Below are 13205 nucleotides of genomic sequence, written 5' to 3'. Positions count from 1 at the left end.
GGTGCATCCCTCCCACCAACTCCTACAGCAGCCCCTCACCTTTCTAAGAAGACATCAGATCACATCACCCACAGCCAAAACCCTCCCGGGTGAGGCTCTCATTCACGATCAGAATTCAACCCACAGTCCTCCCAATGGCCTGAAAGGTCCCACGCCCCACCTGCCCCTGTGAGCTCTGACCTCACCTCCCACCTCACACGATGCTGTGCTGGGAGCCCAGGGCTACCGGCTGTCCCTGGCATACGGCTGCCTGCCACCTCGACCTTTGTTCCGTGCTGCCTGGGGCTCCTCTCCTAGGTCTCTGCATTTGTGCATCAGGGCCACCCTTTGGGCCTCTGTTCCGAAGCCTTCACTTACTACCCTGTCCCTCCCCTTCCATTCCGCTTCACCCTCCTCACTGCAGCTGTCACCATCCACTACTCTGTGCTTCATTCGTATATCTGCCCCTCAAGCACAACCTACCAGGACAGAGGCCGTGTCGTGCTCCCTTCTGTGTCCCCCTTACACAGAGCAGCACCTGGCTCAGAATGCGCTCCCAATATCTGTCCAACCAGCGACTCAGCCACAAATAAATGGTCAGAGATGTTTATCCTAGGGGTGGGGGGTCTGGATCGCACCACCTGTGGCTCTCACAGAATGAGGGGAGGGGGCACCACCTCCGTTTTCCAGTGAAGGCAGAGGAGACAGCAAAGTGGTCTGAGGTCACACAGTCACTCTGATGATCAGAGGGATCAGCAAAGATCCGAGCCCAGGACTGACTCCCAAGCCCGCGCCTGCTCTTTCCTTCGCCCCACTTCTAACTCCAAGCTTTGAAATGCCTTGGTGTGACCCTGGGGAGCGACCCCTGGAACCTGCAGTACCAGCCACACGTGTGGAAGGGTGCATGTCAAGAAGGCGGGACCATACCATGAGCCTCCGCATGCGCTCCTTCTCGATCCGCTCGTTCTCTTTCTTCTGCTCCCGCTCCGTGTTGGCATGGTACGTGGCCACTGCCTTGGTTAGCTTCTGGATTTTGCCTGTGACCGATCTGTGATATTCCTTGAAATCCTTGGCATGCTGGAGAATGCTATTGAGGTATTCCTGTAGAGAACACGCAAAAGAGAAGGCTGACCCCTCAGCAGCATGGCGGACACATCCCCCGTAAGGCTTGTTTAAAACCTAGAATACTGCCCAGGTGTGGTGGCTCATGCCTGTAATCCCAGCACTTTGGGAGGCCAAGGTGGGTGGATCACGAGGTCAGGAGATTGAGACCATCCTGGCTAACACGTGGCTAACACCCTGTCTCTACTAAAAATGATAAAAAAAAAAAAAAATCAGCCGGGCATGGTGGCGGGCGCCTATAGTTCCAGCTACTAGGGAGGCTGAGGCAGGAGAATGGCGTGAACCGGGAGGTGGAGCTTACAGTGAGCCAAGATTGTGCCACTGTGCTCCAGCCTCGGCAACAGAACGAGACTCTGTCTCAAAAAAGAAAAAAAAACAACAACCTAGAATATCACTTTGGGAGGCCAAGGAGGGCAGAATGCCTGAGGTCAGGAGTTCGAGACCACCCCAGCCAATATGGCGAATCCCCATCTCTACTACAAACATAAAAAATATCACCCAGGTGTAGTGGCGCATGCCTGTAATCCCTGCTACTTAGGAGGCCAAGACAGGGGAATCGCTTGAATCCGGGACGCAGAGGTTGCAGTGAGCCAAGATTACACCACTGTACTTCAGCCTGGGTGACAGAGCGAGACTCTTATCTCAAAAAAAATAAATATAATACACAAAAAACGCCCTTTGCCTGTTGCGGTTGGGTTTCTCTGATGATAAAACTCAGCAATGGCAACTGTGGGTGGGAAAGGCCCTCGAACACAGCAGGTGGGCACACAGGGCAGTCGACTTGCAGGGCAGCGTAGCATGGATATGAAACGTCTCAAAAATGTTTCCAACCCTCCCCCCAACTTATTCCATCACTACAAATTTACTTTAAGGAAATACCAGAGACCAGTCCCAAAATGTTCAAGCCAAAAATTCCTGTCCTAGCATGATTTTTAATTTTCAAAAGCTGAAATATGTTGCATGTCCTCAAACAAGAAAAAGTTGACATAAATGATCAGATCCTGTACCCAATGAAATGGAATACAGTGTGGACATCAAAAGTCATGTTTCCGTGATACTTAAAAACAAAGAAAGCAATGTGGCCAAGAGCAGCAGCTCACGCCTGTAATTCCAGCACTTTGGGAGGCCGAGGCAGGCGGATCACTTGAGGTCAGGAGTTCAAGATCAGCCTGGCCAACAGGGTGAATCCCCATCTCTACTAAAACACAAAAATTAGCCAGGTGTGATGGCGCATGCCTGTAATCCCAGCTGCTCAGGTGGCTGAGGCAGGAGAATCGCCTGATTCCAGGAGGAGGAGGCTGCAGTGAGTGGAGATCACGCCACTGCACTCCAGCTTGGGCGACAGAGTGAGATTCTGACTCAAAAAAAAGACAGCAAAATTTTAGAAAAAATAAAAAAACAGCAATTTAACATTGTATTAATATACAAGTAAAAAGGCTGAAATAACATATATAAAAATGCTGGCGGCCAGAAGCAGTGGCTCACGCCTGTAATCCCAGCACTTTGGGAGGCCAAGGCGGACAGATAACAAGGTCAACAGTTTGAGACCAGCAGCCTGGCCAACATAGTGAAACCTCGTCTCTACTAAAAATACAAAAAATTAGCCAGGCATGGTGGCAAGTGCCTGTAGTCCCAGCTACTTGGGGAGCTGAGGCAGGAAAATCGCTTGAACCCAGGAGGCAGAGGTTGTGGTGAGCCGAGATTGCACCACTGCACTCCAGCCTGGGCAACAAGAGTGAAACTCTGTCTCAAAAAAAAGAAAAATTAGCCAGGTGTGGTGGCGCACACCTGTAATCCCTACTACTCAGGAGGCTGAGGCAGGAGAATCCCTTGAACCCAGGAGGCAGAGGTTGCAGTGAGCCAAGATCGCACCATTGCACTCCAGCCCAGATGACAAGAGTGAAACTCTGTCTCAAAAAAAAAAAAAAAAAAAAAATGTTGGCCAGGCATAGTGGATCATGCCTGCAATCTCAGCACTTTGGGAGGCCGAGGTGGACGGATCACTTGAGGTCAGGAGTTCAAAACCAGCCTGACCAACATGGTGAAACCCCATCTCTACTAAAAATACAAAAAACATGTTAGCCAGGCATGGTGGCAGGTGCCTATAATCCCAGCTACTCAGTGGGCTGAGGCAGGAGAATTGCTTGAACCCAGGAGACGGAGGTTGCAGTGAGCCAAGATTGCACCACTGCACTCCAGCCTGGGCGACAGAGCGAGACTCCATCTCAAAAAAAAAATTGTTAACAGAGATTGCTGTGCTGATTGTCTAGATTATTTTACACTACACCAGTAAGATATAAATGATAGAAAATCTCTAGAAAATCTATAAATGACCAAATCAGCACAATCATCCCCAAATCCTTACTTGACTTTAGATTTGAAGATTTCCATCTTATTGATTCATCCTGGGAAACCCTGAGTCAGATCAGTCCCTGTGCTGCCCAGAACTCTCTATGGCTCCCACTTCACTCAGAGCAACAGCCCAAATCCTCCCTGAAGCTCACAAGGTCCCACATCACCTGCCCGTCACCTCCCTGCCCTCCCCTCCTTCAGCTCACCCCGCCACTCACTGTACTCTGGCTACATGCAGGTCCTTACTTTCCATAGAAAACATAGGCACATTCCAGCCCCAGGGCCCTTGCACCTTCTCCTTTTCCCAGAAAGCTCTTTCCACAGATCTGTGTGGCTCCCTCCCTTGGGGGTCTGCCCAGATGTCACCTCCAAAAGAAAGAACTCCCCCAACATCAGGTCTACAACAGCCCTTTCCTTTCTCTCTATCCCAGCTTGATTTTTCTTTGTGCCCTATCACCTTCCAGACATACTATGCAGGGATTTGATCACTATCTTCTCCCTACCATTCGGTTTTTACACCAATACGCTCTCAGTGCCTAAAATACTGTTACGATGAGCAAAAGAGAGAGACAAGCAGCATGTTTAGGAACAAAGCAAACACAGCCCCGTGACAACCGCTGGGACAAGCCAGGCAGCCAGGTGGGTGGGCTGCAGGGCCTTGGGGCCACCGGGGTGTACCTGGTGCTTCTGCCGGCGCTTGCGCTCCTGCTCAATCTTCTGCTGCTTCTCTAGCTTCTCGGTGATGCGGGCCTCGCGCAGGGACTGGCGCTTGCTGCGCTTGTAGGCCTTAGCATTGAGGGCTGTCTCCAGCGCTGTGTCCCTCCGCATGCACACCACCACCTCCTGGCGCAGCTGTAGGAGGGAAGAGGACATGCCCATGCGCTGCACGGCTCTGTGGCATCCACAATGACGAACACGCATGATGACGTCACATGCTACACCGCTAAAGGAGCATTTTAAGTGCCTTACACACCCAGTCCGTGTGTGCAGGGGACATCTAATAGGTGTCCCCGGGCAGGGCGAGCACAGGACAGAAGGTGATCACTTCTGGACACCTAGCCAGTGGGTCCTCTCAGACCTCCAGCTTGCCCCCCTCTACCACACACACAGCTTCTTAGGAGTCATTCAGAAGTACAGCACCCTTGGCTGGGTGTGTGGCTTAACACCAGTAATCTCAACACTTTGGGAGGCCAAGGTGGGAGGACTGCTCAAGCCCAGGAGTTTGAGACCAACCTGGGCAACATGGTGAGACTTCACCTCTACAAAAACTAACCGAAAAATTAACTAGGTGGCCAGGAGCAATGGCTCATGCCTATAATCCCAGCACTTTGGGAGGCCGAGGCAGGTGGATGGCTTGGGCTCAGGAGTTCGAGAGCAGCCTGGGCAACATGGAGAAACCCTGAGTCTACTAAAAACACAAAAACCAGCGTGGTGGCTCACGCCTGTAATCCCAGCACTTTGGGAGGCCAAGGCAGGAGGAACACCCGAGGTCAGGAGTTCGAGACCAGCCTGGCCAACATGGTGAAACACCATCTCTATCAAAAATACAAAAATTAGCCAGGCGTGGTGGCACATGCCTGTAATCCCAGCTACTCGGGAGGCTGAGGTGGGAGAATCACTTGAACCTGGAAGGCAGAGGTTGTAGTGAGCCAAGATCGTGCCACTGCACTTCAGCCTGGGCTAGAGTGAGACTCTGTCTCAAAAAAAAAATAAAATAAAATAAAAAAAATAACCCCAGCATGGTGGTGCACACCTGTAATCCCAGCTACTCAGTGGCTGAGACAGGAAAATCACTTGAACCACAGAGCCAGAGGCTGCAGTGGGGCGAGATAGCATCACTGCACTCCAGTCTGGGCAACAGAGTGAAACTCTGTTTCAAAAAAAGGAAAAATTCACCAGGTGTAATGGTGCACGCTTATACTCCCAGCTACTCAGGAGGCTGAAGTGGGAGGATGACATGAGCCTGGGAGGTCAAGTTTGCAGTGAGCTGTGATCTCTCCACTGCACTCCAGGGTCTCACTAAGAACAGTACCCTCAGAAATAGACCCATGCGGGACAGCACATGGTGGCTCATGCCTGTAATCCCAGCACTTTGGGAGGCCGAGGCAGGCAGATCATTTGAGGTCAGGAGTTTGCGACCAGCCTGGCCAATATGGTGAAACCTTGTCTCTACTAAAAATATAAAAATTACGCATGGTAGCACACACTTGTAATCCCAGCTACTTGAGAGGCTGAGGCAGGAGAACTGCTTGATCCCGGGAAGCGGAGGCTGCAGTGAGCAGAGATTGTGCCACTGCACTCCAGCCTGGGTGACAGAGCAAGACTGTTTCCCAAAAAAAAAAAAAAAAAAAAAAGGGAAAGGGAGGAAAAGAAAAGGAAGAAAGAAGCCCTTGCAAGTCTGCTTCAAGAGGCAAGTGCTTTAGGGTAGAGAGGTCCATGTCTCCAGCACTGTGCAGGACGCAAGAGGAAGGTTCTGCAGTGAATGAGTGCCCATGGGTGGCCACAGCTGCTTTTCACAGCCCAGGCAGGTGTAATACCAGCCCAGCAAGCCATACTTGGAGGCTTAACAGCAGTGTTGGTGACAAAGGCCCTTCCTGGAAAGCTGCGGCCGTGCCGGCACCCACCTGCCTCTGAAAGTTCAGCAGCCTGAGGGCCTTGAGCTCAATGGTCGCTTTGGTTCGCAAATCCCCGGCCAGGGACCCGGGAAGGTTTTCAAGTTCCTGAATTCGGTGTGCAATGCGAGCCTGCAGCCTGGGGGCAGAGAAGAGAAGGAGCAAAGGCAGTGAGAGGCTTGCCAGGGCACCCGGTTATAGCTGGAGCTGCAGGGGACCCATCCCTCAAGGAAGGAAGGTGCTGGTCATGAGGCAAGAGATGCCTCAGAAGAGGATGCTGGCCGCAGGGCAGAGCAGAGAGGGAGGCAGCCAGGGACACTCCTCAGGACCGGGCCTCAGGGGGCAGCAAACAAGATTCCTGATAGGCGCGCCCAGTTCATGCCTGTTCAGTGGTGTGAGCCAGGTTCTGGCATCAGGTGGGCCGGGGTTTTCATGCAGCCCTGGCATGGATGAGGCACAGGGCCGTGAGAATCTACTTCACCTGCACACCTCAGCATTCTCATCTCAAAACTGAGGCGACCCCTTGGAGAGACCCTAGAGGTGTGGTCTGAAGATTACAAAGGTTACATAGGAAGGTTATGTGAACTAATCCTCTTAATCAGTCTTTCCGCACATACTCATTGAGCACCAACTGTATGCCAGGGACCATTTTGAGCGCAGGGCCTTACCACTAAACAAGATCAGCAAGTCAAGGAACTCTCAGCCTCATTAGAAAAAACAGTCCATAACAGAGATTTAAAAAAATAAAATAACCACTGCAATTCCAGAGAGTGGCTGGAAGTGACGGGAAGGGCCTCCATAAGGAGGGAATCCCAGCAATGAGGCCTGAATGAGTAGAAGGAGCCAGCACGGCCTGTGCAAAGTTCCTGGGGCAGGAAAAAGCCTAACTTATTAAATAAATGAAAAGAGGAACAGAGAGAGTGGGGTGGGTGAGGAAGGATGCTGGGCAGGAGTGGACATAGGCAAAGATTATTGGGCAGATAATTGGAGTTACAGGCAGGTTTTAATCTAGGGAGTAGATCTGACGTCAATCAATCGTGAAAAGAGAACTCAGGCCAGGCGACGTGGCTCACGCCTATAATCCCAGCCCTTTGGGGGGCCAAGGCAGGCAGATCACCTGAGGTCAGGAGTTTGAGACCAGCCTGACCAACATGGAGAAACCCTGTCTCTACTAAAAAAATATAAAATTAGCCAGGCGCAGTGGCGCATGCCTATAATCCCAGCTACTCAGGAGACTGAGGCAGGAGAATCGCTTGAAACCGGGAGATGGAGGTTGTGGTGAGCTGAGATCGTGCCATTACACTCCAGCGTGGGCAACAAGAGTGAAATTCCATCTCAAAAAAAAGAGAATTCAGACTGCTGTGTGGGAAACAGACCGCAGCCAGAGTGGGAGCAGGGAGGTGAGGAAGGAGGTGTAGGCCAAGTGGCAGCGGTGGGCACAGGGCACTGTTTCCTAAGGCGGGGGAGAAAGTTGAGTGGCTTCCCCAGGGGGACATATGGGACATATGGGAACTGGGGCTACGCCCTCACCTGTACTCGCGCTCCTGCAGGATCTCCACAGGGTCGAGGCCCCGCGGCTTCTGGATGGGGGTGATGCGGCTCTGCTTCTGGTGCAGCGGCACCATGGGTGCGGGCTGGGCCGGCTGCCCGGGGGACTGGGTCTGGGGTGGCATCACAGGCGAGGCGGCAGGTGGGACGGCAGGGGGCGCAGGGGAAGGGCGACCCGTTGGCTGCGGGGGGATCAGTTTCTGAGGGGTGCTCGTGGGGGCAGCAGCATTCGCCATGGGTCCTGGGAGGAGGCAAGGAGCCAGGGTATCGTGTTGAGCTCTGGGGCCCATCCAGGCTGGAAACAGAAAGCTGCTGGGCTGCTCGAGGCCCTGGGGACAGGCAGACCCCGCCCATCTCCCACCTCTCACCTAGGGGTGTCCCTCACACCCGCCTTGGGCGCCAACCTCCTCCAGATCTCAGCCTCACCCTTGTCCCTCACACCCTTCACTGGGGCCAGCCCCACACCCCTGAGGCTTCAGTGTTCTGTCTGTGGCTCTACAGCAACATTTCCTGTCGTCTCCTCCCAGTGCTAAATCCAACGGAAGCAATTTGCCCTTCAATGCCCATCGCTAAACCTCAGGCTCCAAGAGGGTGGGTAATGAGTCCCACTGCCTCTTTGAGCCCACCAGATGGGAGCCTGCAGCACTTACTGAGCAACCACATATACAGGGCTCAGGGACTGGGTGAAGGCCACGAGGGATGGGATAAAATGACAGTCATTGGGAACTGACTGGCTACAGGGGAGACCTGGGGACCACCACAAGAAAAGTGCAGGCTGCGGTTCAGGCTGGCCACCTTGGCCCTTCCTCCCTGCCAGGGCTCATCTCAAGGCCTGCGCCACCCAAGCTTGCAACGGGGAGTCAGGGCATGGGTGCACCACCATAGAAGAGGGAGCTCACCTTCAGGCCAGGGCTTGGGAGGCCCTCCAGGAGGCTGGCCTGGCATCCCAGGGGGCACGCCTGAGGGTCCTGGGGGGGGCATGTTGGGCCCTCCCATACCTACACGTAGGGAGAAACAAACAAAAGAGAAAATAGTGCTCCCCAGGTTTATGCCTGCGCCCAGCCCCGTGGGCAGCCCTGGCTTCAGGGGACACAGCAGATACACCTATTAACCAGCACCCCCAGGGGAAGCAGGGAGCTGGGGAAACAGCATTTAGCAGGACAGCTGCCCCCACCACCCGAGCACCCAGAAGTGCAGCATGGGCCCGTGCAATCCCAAACCGGGGAACCCAGTTGGCAGCAGAGCCCAGTCTGTCCACTCCTCCACTCACGCCCCAGCCATTCGCTCTGAGACACCTGAGGGCCAGGGCAGCCAGCCTTACCATGAGGCCTGCTGTAATTTGGAGGTGCCGGGCCGGGACCGGGGCCAGGGCCAGGGCCAGGGCCAGGGCCGGGTCCTGTTGCGGACACCGAGGGTGGAGGTAGCGTTGGCATCTGCTGCTGCATCCCAGGCATTGGCCGCTTGCCCTGCACCGCCATCTGCAGGTGGTCGGGGAGGGGCTGCCCCCTGGCCAGCATCTTGTAGGCCATGATCTGAGCTCTGAGCTGGTGCAGCTGGTTCTGGTTAAATGGGGTTGGGCCCCGGTTCTGCTGCCCCAAGGCCTGGGGGTCAGCACCATCCAGCGGTGCCCCTCCTGGTCCGGAAGACATCTGGGGGCCTGAAGACGGGCCACTGGCTGGAACTGGACTAGAGGCATGCTCAGAGCCACCCAGGGGCGAGGGGTAACCTGCAGAGAAAGGCCAGCCCACTGGTCACTAGGCAGCGTACGTCTGTGATTTTTACAACTTCTTCCCTACACCAGCTCCTACTCTGAGACAGGGCACGACCAAATGGCATCCTTCTTGAGTCAATCAGGGGCACCTGGAGGGCACGCGCTGGAGACACCTCAGCCCAGTAGCCGGCATGGTGGATTTGGTTTAACCCACGTCTCAGTAAGGTGCTGCTGGTTAATGCTGAGAACCTGTGCATGAAATCACGGCTCTCTCCCGGCCTCCGCCTGCTTGTCCACAGGTGGGGTCCACATCTTCGGGCTGGCTGGGCCCGCTCCCAACATTTCCATTCCCAGTGGAGCCCCTGAGCTTCCCACCCCTGATGACAGCAAGAACTTAGCAAGTCACCCACCATATCACTTCTCAATTGTCCTCGTACAGAAAAGGCACCTGCTGGGCTCATTAAAGCAGAGTCCCAGGCCCTAGGAATCTGTATTTTCAGTAAGTTCCTCGGTGGCATGGGGCTGCTGCCCTGCACAGCCGTCCTCTATCACCCATGCTGAATACGGTCTGCCCCCCAACCAGCACTTCCCCTTCTGGGGCTGCTCCAAGACGAGGTGGCCAGAACAGAGCACCAGCCATGACACGCCAGACAGCCCTCTGTGGCAGGCCACCCACCCGGCTAAATCATCCTAGGTACTCCCGGAATCCATCCTGTGGGAACCCAGGGGAAGAAAATGATCTGAGGACTCTGGTGTATGACAAACACAAGACAGGAAGGAAAGCAGTTTGGTACCTTGGGAGTGCTGGTCCATGGGGCTGGGCGGGGGCCCCATCCCAGCGTGGCCCCCTGACCGCATCCCCATTCCTTTCATCTGGTTGTAGCGCGGGTCGTCCGACATGCCCTTCTCGTGCATGGACTCCATGGGCTGCGAGAGGGACCATGACAAGGCAGGGTGAGCATGTGGAACGTGAGGTGGTGGCACGGCTATGCGCTGCCCAAGAGAAGCTCGAGGGCACTGAGAATGGCCACCTATGACAACATGCATCTCCCCAGTCCCCAGCGTTACTACACGGCTCGGCTCTAAGGCAGGGTTCTGACACCTACTTAGGCCTCAAGACAGGTACACAAAATAAATGTCACCCAGTGGAGCACGAGCACCTGGGAGACTGTGGCCAGGCAATCCTCATCTTCCACCACCCAGGACCTCCTGTGGCCCCGACACTTAGAAACATCACTTTTCTTATGGATGCTAATACGACCTTTTCTTTCAGATGTTGTATGTATAAGAGAATATGTCCTCTAACCATGCCCAGGGACACACACAAGAGACTTGTGACCATACAGAGGCTTCTCCGCCTTGCTGACTGAAGGTCCTGCTCAGCGCAGGTGAGTGGTAAAGAGAGTGGCTGAGGGGCGCGCCTTGGAGAAAAGGGCACCCGCTGCTCGGCTCTGCGAGCGGCACAGGTGAGCTCGACAGCCAGAACGGGGGAAACAACGTGGCTAAAAGCCTTTTTAGTAATTTGGATGTTTTTCTTCGTTACCAAAAGAAAACTTTGGAGTGATATTCCCAAATTTCCCACGCAGAAAGCAAGGGAGCGGGAACGGTGGGGCAGGTGTCCGCACGGGCCACGATGTGCTGCTCAGGCCCAGATCATGTGCCAGCACAGGCTGGAGTCCGACGAGCTGACCCCTCTGTTCACGGCCATGGGCCCCGGCGTAGGGGGCTGAGCCAAGGCATGCCACCTCCAACAAGAAGGCTTCCCCCCGTCCTCTGAGTAAGGCCCTCGGTCCAGAGGCTGCCTGCAGCCCTAGGGGGCAGGGGCCCCTACCTTGTGCATCTGGTGCATGTTGTCCTGAGGGTACCCTCCAGGCCCCTGGGTGGGGATGGGGTGTCCTGCTGAGGGCGGCCCCGGGCTGGGCCCCATCATGCTGTGGGCGGAGCCCGGTGAGGGACCCGGGCTAGGGCCCAGCATGGCTCCAGGGGAAGGGCCAGGGCCCGGGGAAGGACCCGGCCGAGGAGTTCCGCCCAGGGGTGGGTCTGGAGTGGACATCTTCACGGGAGCTGCAGACAGTGGCCTCCTGCTGGCAGAAAGTCCCAGTCAGTCTGGGGTTCACGACCCAGGGTGAGGCAGGACAGGGATAGCAAGGGACATCAGAATCTCCTTCCGACAGGAAGCCAGCACCTTTCACCCCAGTCACCCGAACCTTTTCTTCACGACCACTCTCAGAGGAAGTGCAACATCTCAGGCACAGGTGGGCCACGCTCACAGACAAGCACTGCCCCACAGGGACCTTCAGGGTCTCCTGCCATATTCCTGATCACGGCAGAGAATGTCTCACCGGGGTGCTGGTCTACCCTTCACACTGCTCTCCACTTGCTTATCTTCCTAACAGAAAGAGCAGGACTATGGCTCAAATAGCCTCTGACTGCCCGGGTGCGGTGGCTCACACCTGTAATCCCAGCACTTTGGGAGGGCAAGGCAGGCAGATAATTTGAGGTCAGGAGTTCAAGACCAGTCTGGCCAACCAGGCAAACCCCGTCTCTACTAAAAATACGAAAATCAGCCGGACATGGTGGCACACGCCTGTGGTCCCAGCTACTCAGGAGACTGAGGCGGGAGAATCGCTTGAACTTGGGAGGCAGAGGTCTCAGTGAACCCAGATCACACCCCTGCACTCCCACCTGGGCAACAGAGTGAGACTCTGTCTCAGAAAAAAAAAACCGCCTCTGACTGAAATGCCATCAATTCAGCCAAAACAAATATTTATGGCAAATTCTGCTGGTTTTCCGCTGAAAGTAGTAAGACCAAGTTTCCCTTAAAATAAATGAACTTAATTTAAAAAGGATAATTTAAAGGATGACACAAATAATGGCACTTTTTGGTCCCTGACACTTAGAAACGTCACCTTTTCCTTTAGATGCTAATATGCATCAGGAGATGTCCTCCAACCACCCAGGGACACGTGGGAGAGGAAAGATACTTGTGTCTATAAAGAGGCTTCCCCGCCTCACTGGCTGAAGGTCCTTGCTGGCTGAAGACGCACACACGCTCTGTGGAACTTCTCAATATATTCTAGGCTTTCCTTCATATAATCTTACCTGTGGCGATTCTTATCATTTAATAGTCTTTAAAACACAAATTCTAACAGCTACACTGCATTTCCTGGCTCTGACACCCTGGGTTTTTTGATAGCCCCTCTCTGGTTAAGCACGTCGCAAATCTGTCTTTTGTTTCAGGTGCCTTTTGGAATGAATCTCTTTGCCCCTGAACTCTCCAGCATACTTCCGGTTCTAAGGATAAATTCTGTAAGACGTGTAGGAACATTTTTAATTATCTTGATTTAAAAAGTTCTATTTTTTGGCCGGGCGCGGTGGCTCAAGCCTGTAATTCCAGCACTTTCGGAGGCCGAGGCGGGCAGATCACGAGGTCAGGAGATCGAGATCATCCTGGCTAACACAGTGAAACCCCATCTCCACTAAAAATACAAAAAAACTTAGCCGGGCATGGTGGTGGGCACCTGTAGTCCCAGCTACTCTGGAGGCTGAGCCAGAAGAATGGCATGAACCCAGGAGGCGTAGCTTGCAGTGAGCTGAGATCTCCAGACTGGGTGACAGAGCAAGACCCTGTCTCAAAAAAAAAAAAAAAGAAAAAGTTCTATTTTTTGTTTTATTTATGTTTTTGAGACGAAGTTTCGGTCTTGTTCCCCAGGCTGGAGTGCAACGGCATGATCTTGGCTCCCTGCAACCTCTGCCTCCCAGGTTCAAGCGATTCTCCTGCCTCAGCCTCCTGAGTAGTTGAGATTACAGGTGTGCACCACCATGCTTGGCTAATTTTTCTATTTTTAATAGATATGGGCTTTCACCATGTTATTCAGGCT

The 13205-nt window shown here is 53.9% G+C and overlaps 1 protein-coding gene across 28 annotated transcripts in view; it reads right to left on the bottom strand.

Annotated features, from left to right (window-relative positions):
* The window catches only part of SMARCA4 (SWI/SNF related BAF chromatin remodeling complex subunit ATPase 4), a 103024-nt gene that overhangs the window by 67462 nt on the left and 22357 nt on the right, over positions 1–13205 (bottom strand). For 17 of the 28 annotated variants that reach the window (XR_012428389.1, XR_012428390.1, XR_012428391.1 and 14 more), the window contains exons 2-9: positions 11156–11405; positions 10119–10251; positions 8935–9339; positions 8513–8611; positions 7596–7908; positions 6078–6204; positions 4132–4305; positions 907–1080 (exon numbers count right to left, since the gene is read on the bottom strand). Coding sequence is in view for 21 of the 28 variants with exons in the window: in XM_045380342.2 (XP_045236277.2) it covers positions 907–1080; positions 4132–4305; positions 6078–6204; positions 7596–7908; positions 8513–8611; positions 8935–9339; positions 10119–10251; positions 11156–11377 (1647 nt within the window). In the remaining 7 variants the exon portion in view is untranslated. Of the gene's footprint in view, positions 1–906; positions 1081–4131; positions 4306–6077; positions 6205–7595; positions 7909–8512; positions 8612–8934; positions 9340–10118; positions 10252–11155; positions 11409–13205 lie in introns of all 28 variants that reach the window. The other 11 variants (XM_005587987.4, XM_065535368.1, XM_065535369.1 and 8 more) reach the window with 3 other exon arrangements.

This window comes from Macaca fascicularis, chromosome 19 (genome assembly GCF_037993035.2).
Source record: "Macaca fascicularis isolate 582-1 chromosome 19, T2T-MFA8v1.1".
Classification (NCBI taxonomy): Eukaryota; Metazoa; Chordata; class Mammalia; order Primates; family Cercopithecidae; genus Macaca; species Macaca fascicularis.
Note: the sequence above shows the minus strand (reverse complement) of the source record. Positions and strands in the feature narration are given on the sequence as shown.